This window comes from Lactuca serriola, chromosome 9 (genome assembly GCF_051521515.1).
Source record: "Lactuca serriola cultivar US96UC23 chromosome 9, Lser_US96UC23_V15, whole genome shotgun sequence".
NCBI lineage: Eukaryota > Viridiplantae > Streptophyta > Magnoliopsida > Asterales > Asteraceae > Lactuca > Lactuca serriola.
The window spans coordinates 61,688,511-61,707,516 of record NC_136416.1 but is presented as its reverse complement, the minus strand read 5'-3'; the positions used below and the strand labels follow the sequence as shown (position 1 = coordinate 61,707,516).

Here is a 19,006-nt window from a genome sequence, read left to right as displayed (position 1 = left end):
ATTGGGAAAGTCATCTTACCCATTTTAGCAGGTTAACCTGCATCGTCACTTGCCATGTATACATGTGAGTTAACACATTGAGTCAATACCGAGTTGAGTTGATGACATAGAAGCTGACACATGCAAAGAGTAATGATCGTCTTTAATTTCCACCAACACCCTAACAACCTTACACTGTCGATTCGATTGAGTCCCATACAAACGTCTTGAATTATAAGGGGACACACCCATGTGTGGTTTGAAGTAAAACAACTCTCAAACTTGTTTACCAAATTCGGACAAACAATCATCTGGAAGAACCCTTAAAAAGCAACAATGTCGGCTCCACCACCTTCACCTGACTCTTTAAATTCTTGTGAAGACATCAACTACAATGTGCTCCATTTAATCTTCTGTGATTGTGGTCAGAAGATTACAGAAAACCAAACTGAAATGAAACGGTTGAAGGAGCAACTTGGACAGGAGTATATCGTTTGCAGGATCGACCACATCAGTCTCCAGCACAAGTTGGATGACCATGATCAGAAGTTTGAAGTCGTTGGAGTTGCCATGGGTGGCATGATGGTGAGGATGTTCTTGTTAATGGTGGTTGTGATCCATTTCGTTCTTAAGCTTGGGTGATGGTGGATTTGAAGTAATGGTGGTTTGTGTTTAAGAAGCTTATTAGTATGTAGATTTTCTGTTTTTTTTTTTTTGGCGTAATATGTAAAAGATCTCTCTAAATGATAGACATTTTGTAAGTGAAATCCAATGATTAATGAAAGACCTGTCTAAATGATAAGCATTTTGTGAGCTTGGGTGATGTTCTTTGTTCATTGCTTATGATCTTATTTACTTGTTAATTTTCATTAAAAAAATCCGTTGAAAGGGCAATAGTAATGGAAAGAAGGAAAAAGTGGGGATGTTAGTGACCGCACGTGCCTTGCACAGTGGGGGTAATATAGTCTTTTACACGTACTACCCTTTCTTATATACCAATTTGTTTCATTCTAGCACATTGTTTTCTTCTTAAAATTCTCTCCACTGTGAAGATACATAATGAAGAATATGGAATGTGGATGTGGAGCTGAGGCTATAATAAGAACATCACGTACTACCAATAACCTAGGAAGGCCCTTTTGTGCATGTCCTAAAAAGGTAATTCACCATTTATTCAATTTCTGATGTTAACCCTAGTTTTTTAAAGATGTATTAATTCAAGCAAATAGTTTGGAATCAGGATGCTTGTTTAGGTTTTATAGCTTGAATTGATGAAATGCAATGCAACAATGAAGGTGTGATCATAACTGGGTTGTTTAGGTCGAAAAAAGCTTCAATCTGAGATTTTAAGTTGAAGGTTTACCTAATATGTAGTTAGATATTTTTTTTGTGTTTAATCATGTACAAGTTGTAATGAAGGTCATTTGGGTTGAACTTGTAATGTACTTTGTTTTGGTTTGTATGTTTAACTAGTAATGTACTTTGATGTGTTTTGTATGAACAAATCATGAACAAGCAAATTATTGGACCATTTGTTATTTAACTTGTAATGTACTTTGTTTTGTTTTGTATGTTGATCCTGATTTTACTAGGACCACATGTTCCTTTGTAATCTAACCAAGTAAACATTCCTTCCTGGAACTACTGACCCAATGTTCCCTTAGTTAACATGCACCATGCACGATCACGAAAAGAAGTACATATCTTTCTTAAACACACCAAATTTCTCAAACAACATAAGTAGTACAAATAAACACATGTTTCTCAAACAACCAAATTTCTTAAACACATATGTTTCTCAAATAACAAATTCAGTTCAAATCCAAACTTAACAACCTACTACAACTCAATTCCAAACTTAACAATAAAGTCCAACCAAACACAACCAAGTTAAAACATAACAACTTAAATGAAATCAGATCCTAATAATTAAGCTCGAATGGGTTTGCACCGGTATCTCCTTTCCCATCTTTGCCTTTCACCCTCTTAGCAAGTTTCATCTTGATGATTCTTTCTTTTACATTTACCCACTTTTATTTGTCCATTTTGCCCTTCATGCACTGATTTTGATCCACTGCTTCCTGCACCAACACCTTGTGCTCCTTCACCATTTTGCCCTTCATGAACTGATTTTGATCCACTGCTTCCTGCACCAACACCTTGTGCTCCTTCACCATTTTTCCCTTCATACATTGATTTTGATCCACTGCTTCCTGCACCAACACCTCCTGATCCTTCACCATTTTCATTGACACCTGTTTTCCTTTTTTCACATTTAGTTTTGGCCTCCTACCAACTTCAGGTTTTTGCACTTGAGGTCTTTTAGCTTGAGGACATGTGACCTTGTTATGCCCAACATTTTTACACACACCGCATGATATTTTTTTTTCCCTGCCTTAGACACAATGTGCCTTGGGAGCTTTTCTGATATTTTTACACACACCGCATGATATTTTCATTTGGGTTTAACTTGTAATGTACTTCTGTTAACCTTTGGTCTACCTGGCATTCTTCTCTTCATTGGTGTAAGAGGTGTTATGAAGTCAATAGGTGGCCACATATTGCTACCATTCATCCCATGAATTAGATACTTATAAGTATTCTTGTAGACTGCTCCATAGAACATTATATCCACATAACCACCAACATCTCTATTCATAAATGATATAGTTGTAACTGAATGCACACATCCATACCCATTAAGTTGCCACACTCTACAAGTACAAGTCTTCTTGTCTAAGTCAACAACATAAGACTCAACCATGTTTCTTGTTTCAAATTGGTTTAGACCACTTGGTAAAACCTGCCAATACCTATTGCAGACATAACATAAGTAACTACATACAATTATGAGTGTAAAGATTAGAAAGTACCTTTGAGCTTTTTTTTAATTGATTCAGTAGGAGTGTAATTGTTGGGCAAGGCTTGTAATCAGGCCATGAACTACCTTTAATCTTTAAATTGTATATTCTCTGCATAACATACAATCTAATCTCCTCTAACATGGTGATGATTGGCTTTTTCCTTGCATTCCTGATGACACTGTTGAAGCTCTCAGATAATTTGTTCTCCATTGTTATCGTATTTTAGTATTGTATTTTTACTTTTGTCGTTAAAACTATGAAATATTGGAAGGGTCCAAGTAAAATAGTGATTTGAAATTTAAAGTTATAATAATTGTTAAGTATTAAGACCAATATTAATTTAAAAAAAAAAACATGTTAAGAGTGGGTTAGGGAGTGGGGAGTGTTACACGTGAAGTATATTTTTATCACTTATATTTTCTTATAAAAGTATTAATATTTTCTTTATTTTTACTTTAACTTTACAGTGAAGAACGAATAGGAAAAAAGAGATTGACTAATATAATAAGATATAGCAGAGTACTTATTTTTATTACTATAAAAACATTTAAAAAATGGATACATGCATATAAAATTTGCGAGAACATAATGAATGTATTTTTATAACATATAAATAATAATTGATTTTCAACAATAAAGTCATATTATATTAAAAATCATTCCTTCTAATTCGTCATTATCACCAACAATTTGGAATAATAATTGTAATATCCTTTTATCAAAATCAATTATCAAAAGTTCCATTGATGTTATTTACGACAAAATAAACGATACGAATTAACATAGTATATAACTAATATCATAAAATACATGTTGAATAATATTCACTTGGAAAGAAAAATAGATTATGTTGATTTACCAAAAGCTCATGAGAAGTAATTATCAGTTGCACTTCATCATCTTGTGATTATAAAATGATCCATATAACATAAAATTAAAAAAATTATCTCAAGTATACCTGTACACACATACCCAAATTTGAAGCTTAGCTAATATATAAAACTTTACATGCACCAAATTTGCATTTACTTGCATTTACATTTGGAAAAGTTGCAATTGCTCTCTTACATTCATGGAACAACTCATATAACTCTTCAAACTCTACAAATATAATCTATCATTTGTGTTGACATACATGTAATATGCAAGCTACAATGTTTTTTATATAGGCTAAATATTTTATTTAACCTGTCAATTAAATAACATGATTTAAAGAGTTTTGGAAGTTACAAATCACAACATTTCAATTAATCATAAATTAAATTATATAAGTTGAATAGTCTTGGAAGTTTCAAATGCATCAGGTTCAAGGAAAAATGCTAGCTTTATAAGATACTAGACGAATACATGTGTGTTGCGCAGAAACACCTATATAGTTGAAGTCTTTACAAATATATAAGGTTTTTTAAATATAGCAATAATGTTGTTGTTAAATTTGATATAATAATTCGTATACTAAATTGATATAATATATTGATTATTTTGAATTATATGATAATATATACATCTATTATAATTGCATAATTTTAATCGTTTGAATGACTTTTATCCGCGAGTTGCACATAAATAAAATTAAATATAATATATGGTTTAATGTTATTTATAGTTGTTGATATTGTTAATTAATTTTTTTTAATTTATTACTTAATGTTTTAATTTCTATCATTATAATTATTTAAAACACCAAACATTGTTTTTTTTATTTTAAAGGCAACAATACAATCATTTATATAGAGTTATTTTTAACTATTGTTATTATAAGTTATTTTAAGCTACTTATTTGAAATTTTTTAACGATTATAAAAATATCTTTAGGAAATATTTTAGTTAAATTTAGATTACAATTTAGTTTTTGCATTTATCACTACAATTTATCACTTTTAACTATTTACAAAATATTCTTTGGTTTTTTAAGTGGAACTGAAATTGATATTTAAGTTGACATTGTAATGTTATATTTAAATTAACAATTTAAGTATTTTGTCCAAACTGTTTAAAAGTTGTAGCTTTAAACTGTTAATAGGTTACATACAACAACATAATCTAATAAATTTAGTATAATACGTTAAAAGTTAAAGAAATAACTTTATAAGTAGAAGTAAAGATATTATTTTAAAATTAAAATTTAGTATATTTATTATTACATTTTAGGTTTCATATTTATTTAACCTTATTAACAAATTTATAATCATTATTAGAAAGACACTACAATTAATCACTTTTAACTATTTACAAAATATTTTTTGGGTTGTTTAAGTTAAACTAAAATTTATATTTAAGTTGGCCCTATAATGTTATGTTCAAATTAATAATTTAAATATTTTATACAAATTGTTTCAAAATTGTATCTTTTAAATGATAACGGTTTACAACCAATAATATATTAAAACTAATAAATTAAGTATAATATGTTAAAAGTTAAAAAACATAAATTTATAAGTAGAAGTAAATATATTATTTTAATATTGAAATTTAGTTTATATATGATTACATTTTAGGTTTGATATTTATTTAACCTTATTAACCAACTTATAATTATTATTTGAAAGAAATTGAAAAGTCATGGGAGTTTCGAATGAATGTGGTGAAAGGAAAAATGCATGGGAGTTTCAAATGAATGTGGTGAAAGGAAAAATATTTTCTTTATAATATAGTATGATATGATATGATACGATATGATATAATGATATAATATAGATTATATGATATTCCGTTCTTAGGATGTTAAAAGTAATAGCTGAAAACATGATGAAAATAGATTGCATTTTTGCAAGCATTCCTATGTATTTGGCCATTTCCCTATGAAATAGGACGGGCCTAGTGACCCAAGTACTTAAACCCAAAAAATAAACTACTTATTTTTCATGTTTCAGCTTTCAAGTACCACCAAAATTCTCTCCGAAAGAAATGTGGAAGGATAAAATATACCATTTTTGCTTATAGGATAAAAGATGTTTTTATTTGGTACATTTAACAAGAGATATTGTTTTGAAAATGCATGATTTTTGCAAGTTTTTGAGCAAAAAAATCAAATTTGTGTAAAAACTCTTACCAAAAATTTGACTGTTTGGTAGGATCGCCTGCCAAAATGATATTTTCGTAGAAGCTCTTGCCAAAAAGTGACATTTTCGCAAGGATTACTACTAAAATATGACATTTTTCGCAAATATCCAAGCCAAATGTGACATTTTCACATAAGCTCCTATCCAACTTTGACATTCTCGTATTTGCTTCAACGTTGATGGTTTTGCAAACAAGCACAACTTAGGAAACCTGATTGGGATTGCTTATTTTAATGTTCGAAGCCAAGCTAAACGAAGGGAATGCTAGAGAATTTAATTCGTCATATTTTATTCTATTTTATTTTATATACAAAGTCTGATTTCGTTTGTTATGGTATATCAGTTATTATGTGGTTTAATGATAATATCTATGTATTAAATACATATCTTTTTGTTTGGTTGTCTAGAATCAATATTTAATAGAAAAGTTATGTGAAAATGAGTTCATGGTTTAGAGTAATTTAAAATATATGAATAGTTAAGGTACACACTTAGTTTAATTAGAGAGGACTAGGATTTCTCTAAACGCATTTAAAGTGTGTCACAAAGATTTTTTTTCTCACATTTGCTCATTTTTTTCTAACAACTAACGCAGATACCTCTTACTCAACTCATAAATCTGCACACTTTTTTAACGAGGCTTCAACCCTCAACGTTTTGCTATATTTGGCGGAGGGCACCAATCCAATAAAGACACTTTGGTTCCTTTTCTCTTATTCCTATTTTTTTCTCTTATTCCTAATTTTCAAAGATTGTTATTCTTAAATGCTAAATGTTATAGTTTAAAGCATGAGATAATGTGTCCTTCTATCATTATATATATATGGCTATTAACTAGGTGAATGTTGTGTGTTGTGAAAAATAAAACACTGTAATTAAAATATTTCCAAATATATGTTATTAAAATAACTATATACCTTATTAACTTTCACTTAATGATTCTTACACTATTTATTAAAAAAAACATTCTAATTACATTAAATATATCATAAGATAGATATATATCAAAACCATATCATTTCAATATCATACATTATGGGTTGCATATGGAAATAAAAGTAAATTTACTTTTCAATATATAGTTTTTTGGAAAGTATTTTTTATTTATGGTTATTTTTAAGGGCAAAATGCAGAAAAAACACAACCATTTATCTACCAGTATTTAGAAAACTCTTATATTTAATTTATATATAGAAAAACCTTACATTTATATTTACCTTTCACATTAACCTAAATATCATGTTTTTATAGAAATTAACGGTTCTTTTGTGATATTACATTTATCTTTTTTGTTTTTATGTTAACATGAAAACAAAGATAAGTGATACCGCCTCTTATCTAAGTTAAAACGTGAGAAATAGATCATTTATTCAATGGTCATTTACTTAAGCAAATATAACTGACATCGTTTTTTTTCATGAAAACCTAAAAACGAACAAGATAAATATCATTTCACAAAACAATCGGTAGTTCTTTAAAAAAAATAGACATTTGAGTAAATCTAAAAGGTAACCGAATATACAACGGTTTTTCTGTATATAAACAAAATGTAAGGGTTATCTAAATGTTGGTAGATAAATGATAATGTTTTTCTATATTTTACCCTATTTTCAACTATAAATTGTTAATAAGTTAAAATAAACATCTTTTATAATCATATCACTTAAGTTATTTGTATGTAGGCTGTGTATGAATTTAACATTTCCAGTTATGTTTAATATTTAAAATAATTTATTATTATAAAAACAATCTTGATTAACATTTTTGTTAATGATTTACGTTTTATTTTTAACATTATATTTAAGAAAAAATAGCTATTTTAAATCATAATCTTTAGATATATATATTTTTTAAATTTTATTTGAAATTTTGATTTATGTTTGAAATTTAATATTATAATTAAATTAACAAATTAATAATCTTAGTATTGGTTTCAAAGGATATATATATATATATATATATATATATATATATATATATATATATATATATATATATATATATATATATATATATATATATATATATATATATAGCTAACGATTATTAAATATTGAAAAATCATAAACTGGTATTTTGGATGCTCACGTGGAGAATTAAGCACTCCAAAAGGAGTTATGCTAGATTCGAATCTAGCTCTTAATAAAAGAAACCAAACTGCCACGTGTCACTTACATCTTCCATTTCCCTGCAATGTTAAATTCCATTTTTGCCCTCCTACGTTGCCATTTTGCCTTTAATCCGTTTATATCGACATATATGTAACTCATATGGTATTTTAACATAATATGCTATACATACCATATTCAAATACTTACCATTATCATGCATCAATTTCATCCTAAAATAATTCTTCGTCTGTTGCACGTCCTTCGCATAGAAACATTGTGCCCTTCACCAGAAAACTTTAACAAATATTGCTTCATTACCGCTTTATTGTATTCCAAAAATATCATCATCCTATATTTGAATTCAATTGATGAGCACAAAATCAGGAATCCGATCCTTTCAATTTTTAATTTCGATGGGTATCGGCTTGATATATACCTCCATTGACCACTGTATTCATTTGTAATTGTACTCATTGATATCATTCTTCTGTACCAACAATTCAACATGTTGTGCTCTACACATCAATTTAAGCTCAACAACTACAATTCTTCTTCCTCATGTTTCAAATGCCCATTCGAATTTCAAGACATTATATCTATGATCATCTGTTAGTTGATTGCGAAATTAATGTATCTAACATTTTGTTTGACAGTTTTACTTAAAATTTCAGTCATAACGTGATGTGTATGTTATTGGTGATTAACCATATGTATGTATGTATAATTTAGCTTTAGATAACGATTTCTATTAGTTTTTGAAGTTCAACAGTTTTTTGGTCATTAAAGGCAACAGAATCATAAACCATAAGGAAAAAGTTGATGAAGTTCAACATAAAAGTAGCTTTAGTTTTTTTCTTTAGCTATTCTCTGGTACTAATTTGGGGTTGAGTAGATTGTATTTGATGTTCAAAGTTGGCAGGTTTAAAGATGTACACCAAATGCTTGATGAAATGCTTGAAAGAAACTAGTAAGATTATTTATAATTACTTGATTAAGTTAAAGTATAATGATGTATCATAAACATCCTATTATGTTGTCAGGTTTGAAGATTTTATGTTTAAACTTTCATCTATGATATTTTTTTGTTTGACTTTATTTTATCATGAAGATTCTCATCTCCTCTATCATCTACCACCCTTGAAGTCTTCCAGCCACCTGTTCTAGGTAAGAACAAAGTGAATATCAACGCTCTTTCCTCGCTCCTATTCTTATTTTGTAACTTTGTTTTGGTTACTCAACGTCTCAGGTTAGATCTGTATGACTCGAGAAGAAGCATCATATTTAATTATATATTTAACTTTATAAAATATTATTTAGGACTAACCAAGTTGTCAAGTTCTCAACAATACTAGAACTTCAGATGTAATATGCAGACAGAACACAACTACAAATAAGTTTACATATAAAGTTTTTTTTTTTTCTTGAATGAATATTTTTATTCTTATGGTTTTATTTAATAAATGTTGATTTATATGTGCCAACCACAATGTTTGAATTTGTATTGAGGTATATGAATTTATTTTCCAAAATTAGACCATGCCCAATACTATAGTCAAATTCGGCTCATCTTCAATACTTCCAGTTATGGTTGACTACAAAATAGATGAAATGGGTCACATAGGTTTGTACTTGGTTCTTAATATAGAAGAAGTTGTTGAAGGAAATTTTTTTGAATCCATGATTATCACTGTCTAGACAAAAAATACATTTAGAAGCACAGTGTATAATAAACATGTGAAGTTGTAGTGTTGTGTTTGTGGAATTATGTTGTGGGGTTTAATATACATTTATATATACATTATTATTGCAATGTATGTTTTTTTTGTTTGATTTTTATTTGATGTTAATTTAATACTACAAGTGTTATTGACACATGTTACAATAATACATTTCTTTATTATTGTTATATTTGTTACAATATAATTTTTTCAATATTTTTTTCACTTAAATTATAACTAAAATTACATTGTTTATTATACAAATTTGTTTATCAACATTATTATTTTCGTTCAAAATATTTTATAAACGTAGTAAAATATATTTATTCATGCATGTTTAGATTCATTGTCATTTTTTACACTATACTCAAATTTATATTCATTTTATAAAATCATAGCTTTATTAAATATCTAAACATACATAACATTTATCGGATATTATATATATATATATATATATATATATATATATATATATATATATATATATATAATTTTAAATAATAAATATAAAATCTAAGCAAACTTATATCTTATTAATTTATTAAAATTTTATAAATATTTGATTTTTCTTTATTATTTTTATTATTATATTATTTTTCGTTATTACCCGTGGTTTCCACAGGTTGTAACTAGGGGTGTCAAAAAAACCCGGACCCGATTAACCCGACCCGATCCTAACCAGAATAAGTTTATTAGGATCGGGTTCAATAGGGTTAGAATTTTAAATCGGGTTATTCGGGTTGACCCGACAAACCCGATTTGTATTTAGGATCGGGTTTAGGGTTGATTTTTACAAAAAAATCGGGTTTCGGGTCAACCCGAATAACCCGGTTAGTAATTCACAACCTTTACATATTCCACCGCTCTCTACTTGAACAGTACAAAAAGACTACAAACCCTTTGAAAATGTAAATTTTTGTGACTCTAGAAGCATACGAGGGCCAAGTAACTCCCATTGGTGAAGTTGAAGTCCAAAAAGATATAAAATCTCAAAAGTACTGGAGCAGCTGAGAAAGTAAAGCTTTTATTTGATGGTTATTTCTACTTTAAACTAACTATAAACATGAATAGACTACATGATGTTGATCGTTAACTAGAGATTAAAAGTTCATATATTTAATATTTATAATGGAAAAACTCTTTTAGGTATTGTGGCATGCATGCTTTCTCATATGTTGTAATAACCATGAGGTCCATGATCTTCTATTTTTAATTTATTTCAATTTATATGCATTCTTGATGTTAAGAAAAGAGTAAAAAAATGGTTTGAGTTTATATCAGATTGTACTCTTGAAAAAACCATATATATTATGTTTAAATTAAGTGTTTAGTCTATTAACCCGACTAACCCGACCCTATAAACCCGAAACCCGACCAACCCATACCTTAATAGGGTCGGGTGTCGGGTTAAATTATTTTTTGTGAAAACCCGATTAACCCGAAACTCGATCGGGTTGACCCGATTAACAGCCTTAGTTGTAACCTAGTATCATATATTTCAACTTTAGATAGTCTATCCTTCTATAAGAATAATGATTATAAAAAAAATTATAAATCAAATATGGAAATAATATTTACATCTTTTTACATTACTTTATAATTCATTACGTCGGTTTTTCATATATATTTTTGCATTATCTGTTATATTGAACTCAACTACTACAATACAACTCCTTATACACTTTGGAACCATAAATGTATTAATATATATTTTCTTCATCTTATTTAGTGTTATATGTTTGTCTACCCCAATAAATACTATTGTCTCGTTACATTATACGAATGTTAATAAAAATTATAAGATAGTTTGTTACTTTAAAATTATTAATTTTCTAGAACTGCTTTATGATATACATTATAATTTTCTAGTAACAACCTATCTTATTTCTGAAGTTCGTTTCAACAGTTATATCATTATAGATACAAGTTTAGACATAAAAATCAAAAAGTATGTTTGAATTCACAAGTTAAAGTTAGAACCTTTTTCCAAGATCACTATTATCAATCAATATACATCCACAAAAATGTGGCATAAACATGATCACATATCTAAAAATAGCTAATGCAATGTGTATTACATGGTTCCCTTGCCCATAACCGGGCAACTTAATGCTTTACTTGTTGCGTTAAGACTTGCTTTTACAAGGTTTACAAGGTGTGACTTGCAATGTTTTTTTGTACATTTTCATGTGATGATTACTCACATGAGTTATCATCTTCATTCCCCTAGCATCTCTATATAACGAGACTCGTTAAGAGCATATTAGACATACAAAATACAAACAAAACCAAAAAATGAATGCAATCGCATATCTTGATGCTCTCAGAAATGCTCTTAAAGATGTGATGGAACCATTTATACCTACAATCCCTATGGCAGTGTACTTTGGAGCCGATGCGTTGATCAATAGTTGTGAACTCAAGACCTTTGTTGTTCAAAATGCTCCAAGAGTTGTCATTGGTGGTCAACCTAATGAGCTCTACACCTTGGTTATGATCGATCCAGATGTGCCAAACCCAAATGCACCACACCTTAGCCAACTCGTATCATGGTTAGTTGTTTTTCATTTTTTTGCCATTTTTCTTCGGTCAAACTATGATTTTTTTTTTTTTCAAATGTTGCAGTGTTTCATTTTTTGTTTCCTGACACGTGGTTTCTGTTTTAGGATTGTGACCAACATTCCTGGTGGGGCGTCATGTGCGCAAGGTAAACAAGTTGTTCCGAAATGAATTTTCTTCGTGTTTATGCATTTTTCGTAGTGTCCATCATATATTTCTTTCTATCGTTTTTTTAGTCTTGCTCCTCTTTACATGCAACTTTGGTGTTTATCAGTTTTTTTTTTCTTTTTTTAATCACACCACAATTTAAATTTCATTGTGGACTGAAGTTTCATGGGTAGTTGATACACTTAGGCAACTACAATATTTTCTTTTTATCGTTGGAGGTCATATATAGAAGCAATCTATCTATATACCCTAGGGTATGGATTGGTTGATTAGATTTTACATCCCTTTTAACACATTGATGTTGTTGCCACTTACAATAAATTGTGTATGTAATAGGAACTGAAATTGTGCCATATGTGGGACCCAACCCTCAAATTGGTGTCCACCGTTACATACTTTTTTTATACCAACAACAAGCTCGACTCGATGATATAGACGCAATTGAATCTCGTTTTCACTTCAATGTTGAGGGTTTTGCCAACATGCACAACATGGGAAAACCGGTTGGATTGTCGTATTTTAATGTTCGAAGGCAAGCTAATGGAAGGAATGCAAATGCGTGATCAATTCGTCTTATTTCAATCTATGTTATTTTATGTTTGAAGTGTCCTATATGTTTGAAGTGTGTTGTTGAATTAATGTTGCTATGTTATGTCGGTTATGATGCATATGTAATGATGATATTTCCGTATTAAATAAAAAAGTGTTATGTTTGGTTGTCGATAATAAATGATTAATAGAAATTAGAAAAGGACCTTGAAGGAAAATGAGTTTAGGATTTAGATTAATTTTAAACATATGAACGCTTAAGGTATACACTATACACACAGGGTTTAACTTAACTGGATCTAACATCCTCCATTGCAGCAACTACACTATCAAACTTAGCTCCAGTGACTTCTTTTAGAATCTTACCATGTTTAAGAATCTTGAAGGTAGGTACCACCTTTATGCCTAGCTCCTTTGCCAATGGCTGCCAAATTTTCAAAATTTCAACTTTTTTGTCCAATTTTAATCAAATTAACCAACATAATTAGATAAATTTAATGTAATTGGTATGATTATAAAAATTCAAGCTTGTGATCGTATTGTTTGAATGTAAAGTTTGGGAAAAGAAAAAAAAAATCAGTTCCGCTTGCCTATTATGCAAAGATGTTTCGTGAATAAAAAGATTAACAAATTAAACATCCAGATATAATTAAAAATGATAAGCATATATACCTTATTTTCTTGATTGCAGTCAAGCTTTAGAAAGACAACATCAAGATACTTCTCAGCCAATTCTTGGAATTTTGGAGCTATAATTTTGCAAGGACCACACCTATTACAATGATATGTTATAACAATATCAATAAACAAATAGATACTTTTACATGAAATTGTTAACAAGCAAGGAGTTTAAAATATTCAAGTTGGTAACAAAAACAATAACTTGGGTGTACCAAAGTTTAATTTTTCTTAAGAAAAGTAAGCACAGATTCAATGTCAAATAGAAGATGGCAGATAAAGATTTTCCCAGTTTGTTAATTTTCAATGTTAGATCCAACTCAATATATATTCAGAAGTCAAAGGTTGACTTTTTTTTTGGGGGGGTGAAGGGAGTACCTTAGAATGTGTACATGAACTGAGAGACACTCAATGTTCTACAGAGATCTTGCAGAATGTAAGCTTTTGATAGGGAACATGCTTGACACTTGGATGAACTTCAATGAACAAGTATTAATCGATGTTTTTAGATTTGTTGGCCTTTAAGTAAGTATTCCGATTATGTTTATTAGTACAAACTAAAAATCCAGCTGAATTGTAAACGGTTTAATTACAAGAAAGTGATACAAGATCCATGGAGCAAAGTAAACCTCAACACACAGAAGGAAAATCTAGAAAAGAGTTCATAAGCTTCTCAAGTGCTTAGGAATTCAATTGAGGGAGTATTTAATGATCTCTAACCATACAGCATGTATAATCAGCACTATTCGGCTATTCACACAAATATGTGGACTATGGAACCTTAGCAGTGAAGTTTAACATAACCTACTGTTTGAAAGAAGGTATATGATATCATCTTGAACTCACCTACGAATCACATTTGTTTCCTAATTCATTAAAACATTAACTTCCAATTTCATTTGTGATACTTGTAAATTGTTGATTCTGATGATTTATTCCATAACCAAACACTCCACGGAGCCAAGTCTAGGGTTTCCATTTCACAAAAGAGAAATATATCCTATTTGACCTCTTCACAAAATCAATCACGGAATTAAATAACAGCAAATGCAGGAGATATAATTGAGCTAATTAATTACCATTGAGTGTACATATCCAGAACAACGGTCTTATCACCAGCGGCATTAACGATTGGCCAAAATGTATCCTTATCAACCTCGGTAACCTGACCTACAACGACCGTTGGACCGGACATCTCCAAGCTCGATCTCACCCTCACCGAAGACCTCAAGTTTTTTCTGGTTTTACTAGCGATCGACTTGGTTGAAGCAACCGATCGGTGAACGTCTCTGCCGATGGTAAACTGTTTAGTCGGCCATGACGACCGTGATCCAGTTGACGGCGGCGGCAGAATCGGCCGGCAAACATGATGAATTTGTAACGCCATTGTAGCGATGGAGGGCGGTTATCTCGGAGTATCTGAATGCTTGGAAGGAGATGTGATGGAGAAGGCTTGATGGTACGATATCTTGTGTAAAAGTACGGAGTTGCCCTTGAGTTCGATGGATTTGATTCGAATATCTGAGGGTAGTTTCGGTAGTTAATTTCTTGTGGCTACCATGGAGCAAGGAGACTTTTTAGTCAAAATAAATAGTGATTATTGATAATTGAATTATTGAATAATCAAAGTACTAGACGGTTAACTCATATGAAATCAGTTATAAGAACAGTTGATACATAAATTACCATAATAAAAATATATATGAAATTAAATATTAAATATTAGTATTTTTTTTCTTTCTAACCATCTTTTTATTATTTTTAGATGATAACAAATATAATAAAAGTTTATTAATTTTATTTAAATATGAAGCACAATTTTAAGTTTATAGAAAGATAATAGAAAAAAAAAATAGAAGAATATTTAATTTCTTTAAAAAAACGGTACCACGAAAAGTCAATAATTATATTACCAGTCAATCTATTGCTAATTATGGTATTAACTAAATAAGGAAAATTGAATAATCTAATAATTATAAACGAGTTTTTCAAATAATAATAATAATAACCACTTTCTTCCGATTGTCCTCGTATTGTTTATATTTTCAAAGCTATTTTTTATCAAATAAATCTTCATAATTATATCTGAAATATATATTTCGAAGTGTTTAAATGAACACTTACTCCCGAATACTCCATTCTGGATTTGATCTTCAAATTTTAAAGTTATTTTTTTGGTTTTTTCCATTTTTTTTGAAAAAAAAATATAATTCTACTAATATCCGAAATATCTATATCGATGTGTTTAATTTCACTGTTTTAAACAAAATGTCTGATTTTAACCAATAATATCATATATAGTTCACATTTACTATATTGTTTAACTTTTTGTTCTATTTAAGTAAAAAAACAAATTTTTCTCGAAATTCTAGAATTGTTCGTCCGATTTCAGACTTGTTCTTGAAATTCCAAATTTTTTTTTTCGAAATTCAAAATTGCAATCCAATATTAAACCCATTTAGCAAATCTTCTATAGTCAAAGGACCATTGTGTAACTATGTCAATTACATAGTTCTTATCTCTCGATTATAAACACAATTTTATTAATCAATTCTATTACAATCTCTTTTAAGGTTTGTTATCCGGAATCCAGAATGTTGGCTCGGACTTCCGGAAATTTTTGTTAAAAAAGTGTTTTTTTGGTTCGGAATGTCAGGACCAAGTAGTTATGTCTACTAAAAACATTTTTTTTTGTTATTTTCTTCGAATACATATCGAATTGTGGTCACATTACTTAATTTGCCATTAAGTAAACATAATTCAGTAATAATATAAAGTTTTAAATACCAGAGCAATTGTGACATCCCCTAATTTCTCGGCCAGAAAAGACCGATTTAATTTATGTTTTTTAAAATAAAATTAGAGAAATCTTTTTAAAAGATGTTGCGGAATTGGTCCCCAAACAACATATGATAAAAGTTTATCAAAATCCTTCATTAAGAAGGTATATATTTTCCATATATATAAAAACCTCGGGATGTCATGTTCCGATACAGATCAAAAGCATAAACAAGACATTATAAGCCTTTAAACAGTTATTTACAACTACTGGCCTATAATCCAAAAATCTCTCGTCGTCCTCTGACTATGCTCGGGGTCCACTACGTGTAATCATAAAAACTGAGTGGGTCAGTCTTAGGAGCCTGGTGAGCATATAGGGTTTTCAACCCACAATAATAATATAATTATTAAGTTCACCAATCAACAATAACCCTGATTACTCATTCCCGTTGTCCTCACTTTACGTCCCTAAACACCTATCACAAGGGACCTAGCCTAAGGATTATCATCGGGATGGACACTACTGCTAAGGGGTTTCCTCAGCCATACATGTCCTTAAGGCAACCATGAGGGGGATGAAGTACGACAATGAACATTTAATTCATCAACACCTATAAGTTGTGAACCTGGTAGTGTTCCACTGGACTGTCTAGAAAGTCCGTGGTCATCATCTATACTCCGCTAGATGACTACAACAACAACAACAACAACATCGAGGCCTCTCACCTTTTTAACACACATCAACTATTTCATCTACCCATGTTCTACCCAACATATTTTGTAGATAAAAAGCATATACAGTTTAAAACTTGTATAAAACATCAATTCAACAGTCACCTCAATTAAACAATTAATATATTTACACATAACACGTATTTCAAGGTAAATACTTCATATCTATGTGTAAATTGAAAGTAACTACACACTCACATGTTTTGATGAAAATCGGGCAGCAATTTGTTTCCTAAAACGATTGTTTCTAATAAAACCGGGAGTTTTATTGAGAAACTGGGCTCTGCAAAAGTTGGGCTTCGAAACCGAAAAGATAAATTTTTCGGGCTTCACAGACACTTCGTGGAGTATTCCGGGCTTTACAATCGATACCGGGGCTTTGCGGAAGGTTAAGGTAAAGAAAATATGAAGAAATGGGCTAAATATGGCAATTTCTTAAAAATATCCGAGAAGGCTCGCAGCCTTCTATTTATAGGGTGAAGCTTCTGATCCAAGGGCTGAGAGTCTTCTGATCCGACGGCTGAGAGGCTTCGCAAGGGGTGGCTCGCACGAGGCTGCGCATGGCTCGCACATGGGTCGCACCTACGAGGGCTCGCTGGCAGCTTCTGATTGGACCGCGGCCTACTGGTGCACATGCGAGGTTCGGAGCTAGGCTATGCGAGGCTCGGAGCTAGGCTGCACACGCGTCGCTCCTCGGATGTGTCACGGCTTCGGATGACTCAGCAGCTCGGTGACTCATTAGGTTGGTGACTCAGCAGCCTGGTGACTCAGCATGACACGTGGCACTTTTTCGGCGAGGGTGACGTGGCCACTCGTGACTATGCGAATTTTCTCGATTTTCGCGCCAAAACTTCTAAAATCCATAACTTTCGCATACGAGCTCCGTTTTTGACGTTCTTTATATGCACGCGTAGGTAAAATAAAGCTCTACAACTTCCGTTTAGACTTCGTCGGCTAATTGTGATTTTAAATTTTATATTATTATTTTTAACAGACCGGGACAGGAAATCCGTTAAAAATTCATAACTTCTTCATCCGACGTCCGTTTTCGTCAGACTTTTTACCGTTGTGCTCCTAATGACGAGACCTTCAATTCTCGTTTAGGTTGTGTCGGCTAAAAATCGCTCGATCTAAAATTCGAGTTTTTAGCTGTCTACTGCTAAGCTGAAACTTCGAAAAATCATAATTTCCTCATACGAAGTCAGATTTGGGCGTTCTTTTTATCGAACTTCTCGGTTTAACGAATACTATGACTTTCGTTTAGATTACTAAGGCTAAAAAGTAGTTTATCGAAAACTCACTTTTTACGACATTCAGCACCGTGCCGGTTTTGTCGCGAAACTTCGACAGGTCATAACTTCTTCATTATAACTCGGATTTTGGTATTCTTTATATCCCCGAAATCCTTGTTTCGACCACTACAACTTTATGTAAAGATATCGGGCTTATCTCACACTTTAATTTTGACGCTTATTTTTATTCTTAATTAATTAAGCCCTAATAATTAAGCATAAAACACATAATTCACATAATTCTTTTTCATTTCTTCAAAATTAGATACAAAGGTTAACCTAAACTATCAAATCAATATAAATGCCTAGGCTAGAAACACGAGTGTTACAATTCTCTCCCCCTTAGGATGATTTCGTCCCCGGAATCACATATCACCAAACAACTACGAGTAGCGACTCATCATGTCACTCTCCGTTTCCCAAGTGAAATTTGGTCCATTCGTATGTTTCCAGTGCACAAGCACTAAATCGACCATCTTGCGTCGTAACTTCATAGTCTTACGGTCAACG

At 30.7% G+C, this 19,006-nt stretch overlaps 2 protein-coding genes across 2 annotated transcripts; one reads left to right on the top strand and one right to left on the bottom strand.

Annotated features, from left to right (window-relative positions):
- Nucleotides 1-12,032: 12,032 nt before the first annotated feature.
- LOC145075754 (protein MOTHER of FT and TFL1 homolog 1-like) lies at nucleotides 12,033-13,027 on the top strand. Its single transcript, XM_079021880.1, has 3 exons — nucleotides 12,033-12,289; nucleotides 12,404-12,444; nucleotides 12,801-13,027. Exons 1-3 carry the CDS (start codon nucleotides 12,033-12,035, stop codon nucleotides 13,025-13,027), a joined length of 525 nt encoding a protein of 174 aa, XP_078878006.1.
- A 193-nt stretch (nucleotides 13,028-13,220) lies between these two features.
- LOC145073401 (thioredoxin F-type, chloroplastic-like) lies at nucleotides 13,221-15,139 on the bottom strand. The gene is made up of 3 exons (XM_079019948.1): nucleotides 14,771-15,139; nucleotides 13,686-13,785; nucleotides 13,221-13,437 (listed from the first exon to the last, which is right to left on the bottom strand). The coding sequence occupies exons 1-3, from the start codon at nucleotides 15,076-15,078 to the stop codon at nucleotides 13,303-13,305; spliced, it is 543 nt and encodes a 180-aa protein (XP_078876074.1). The 5' UTR covers nucleotides 15,079-15,139; the 3' UTR covers nucleotides 13,221-13,302.
- Nucleotides 15,140-19,006: the final 3,867 nt, after the last annotated feature.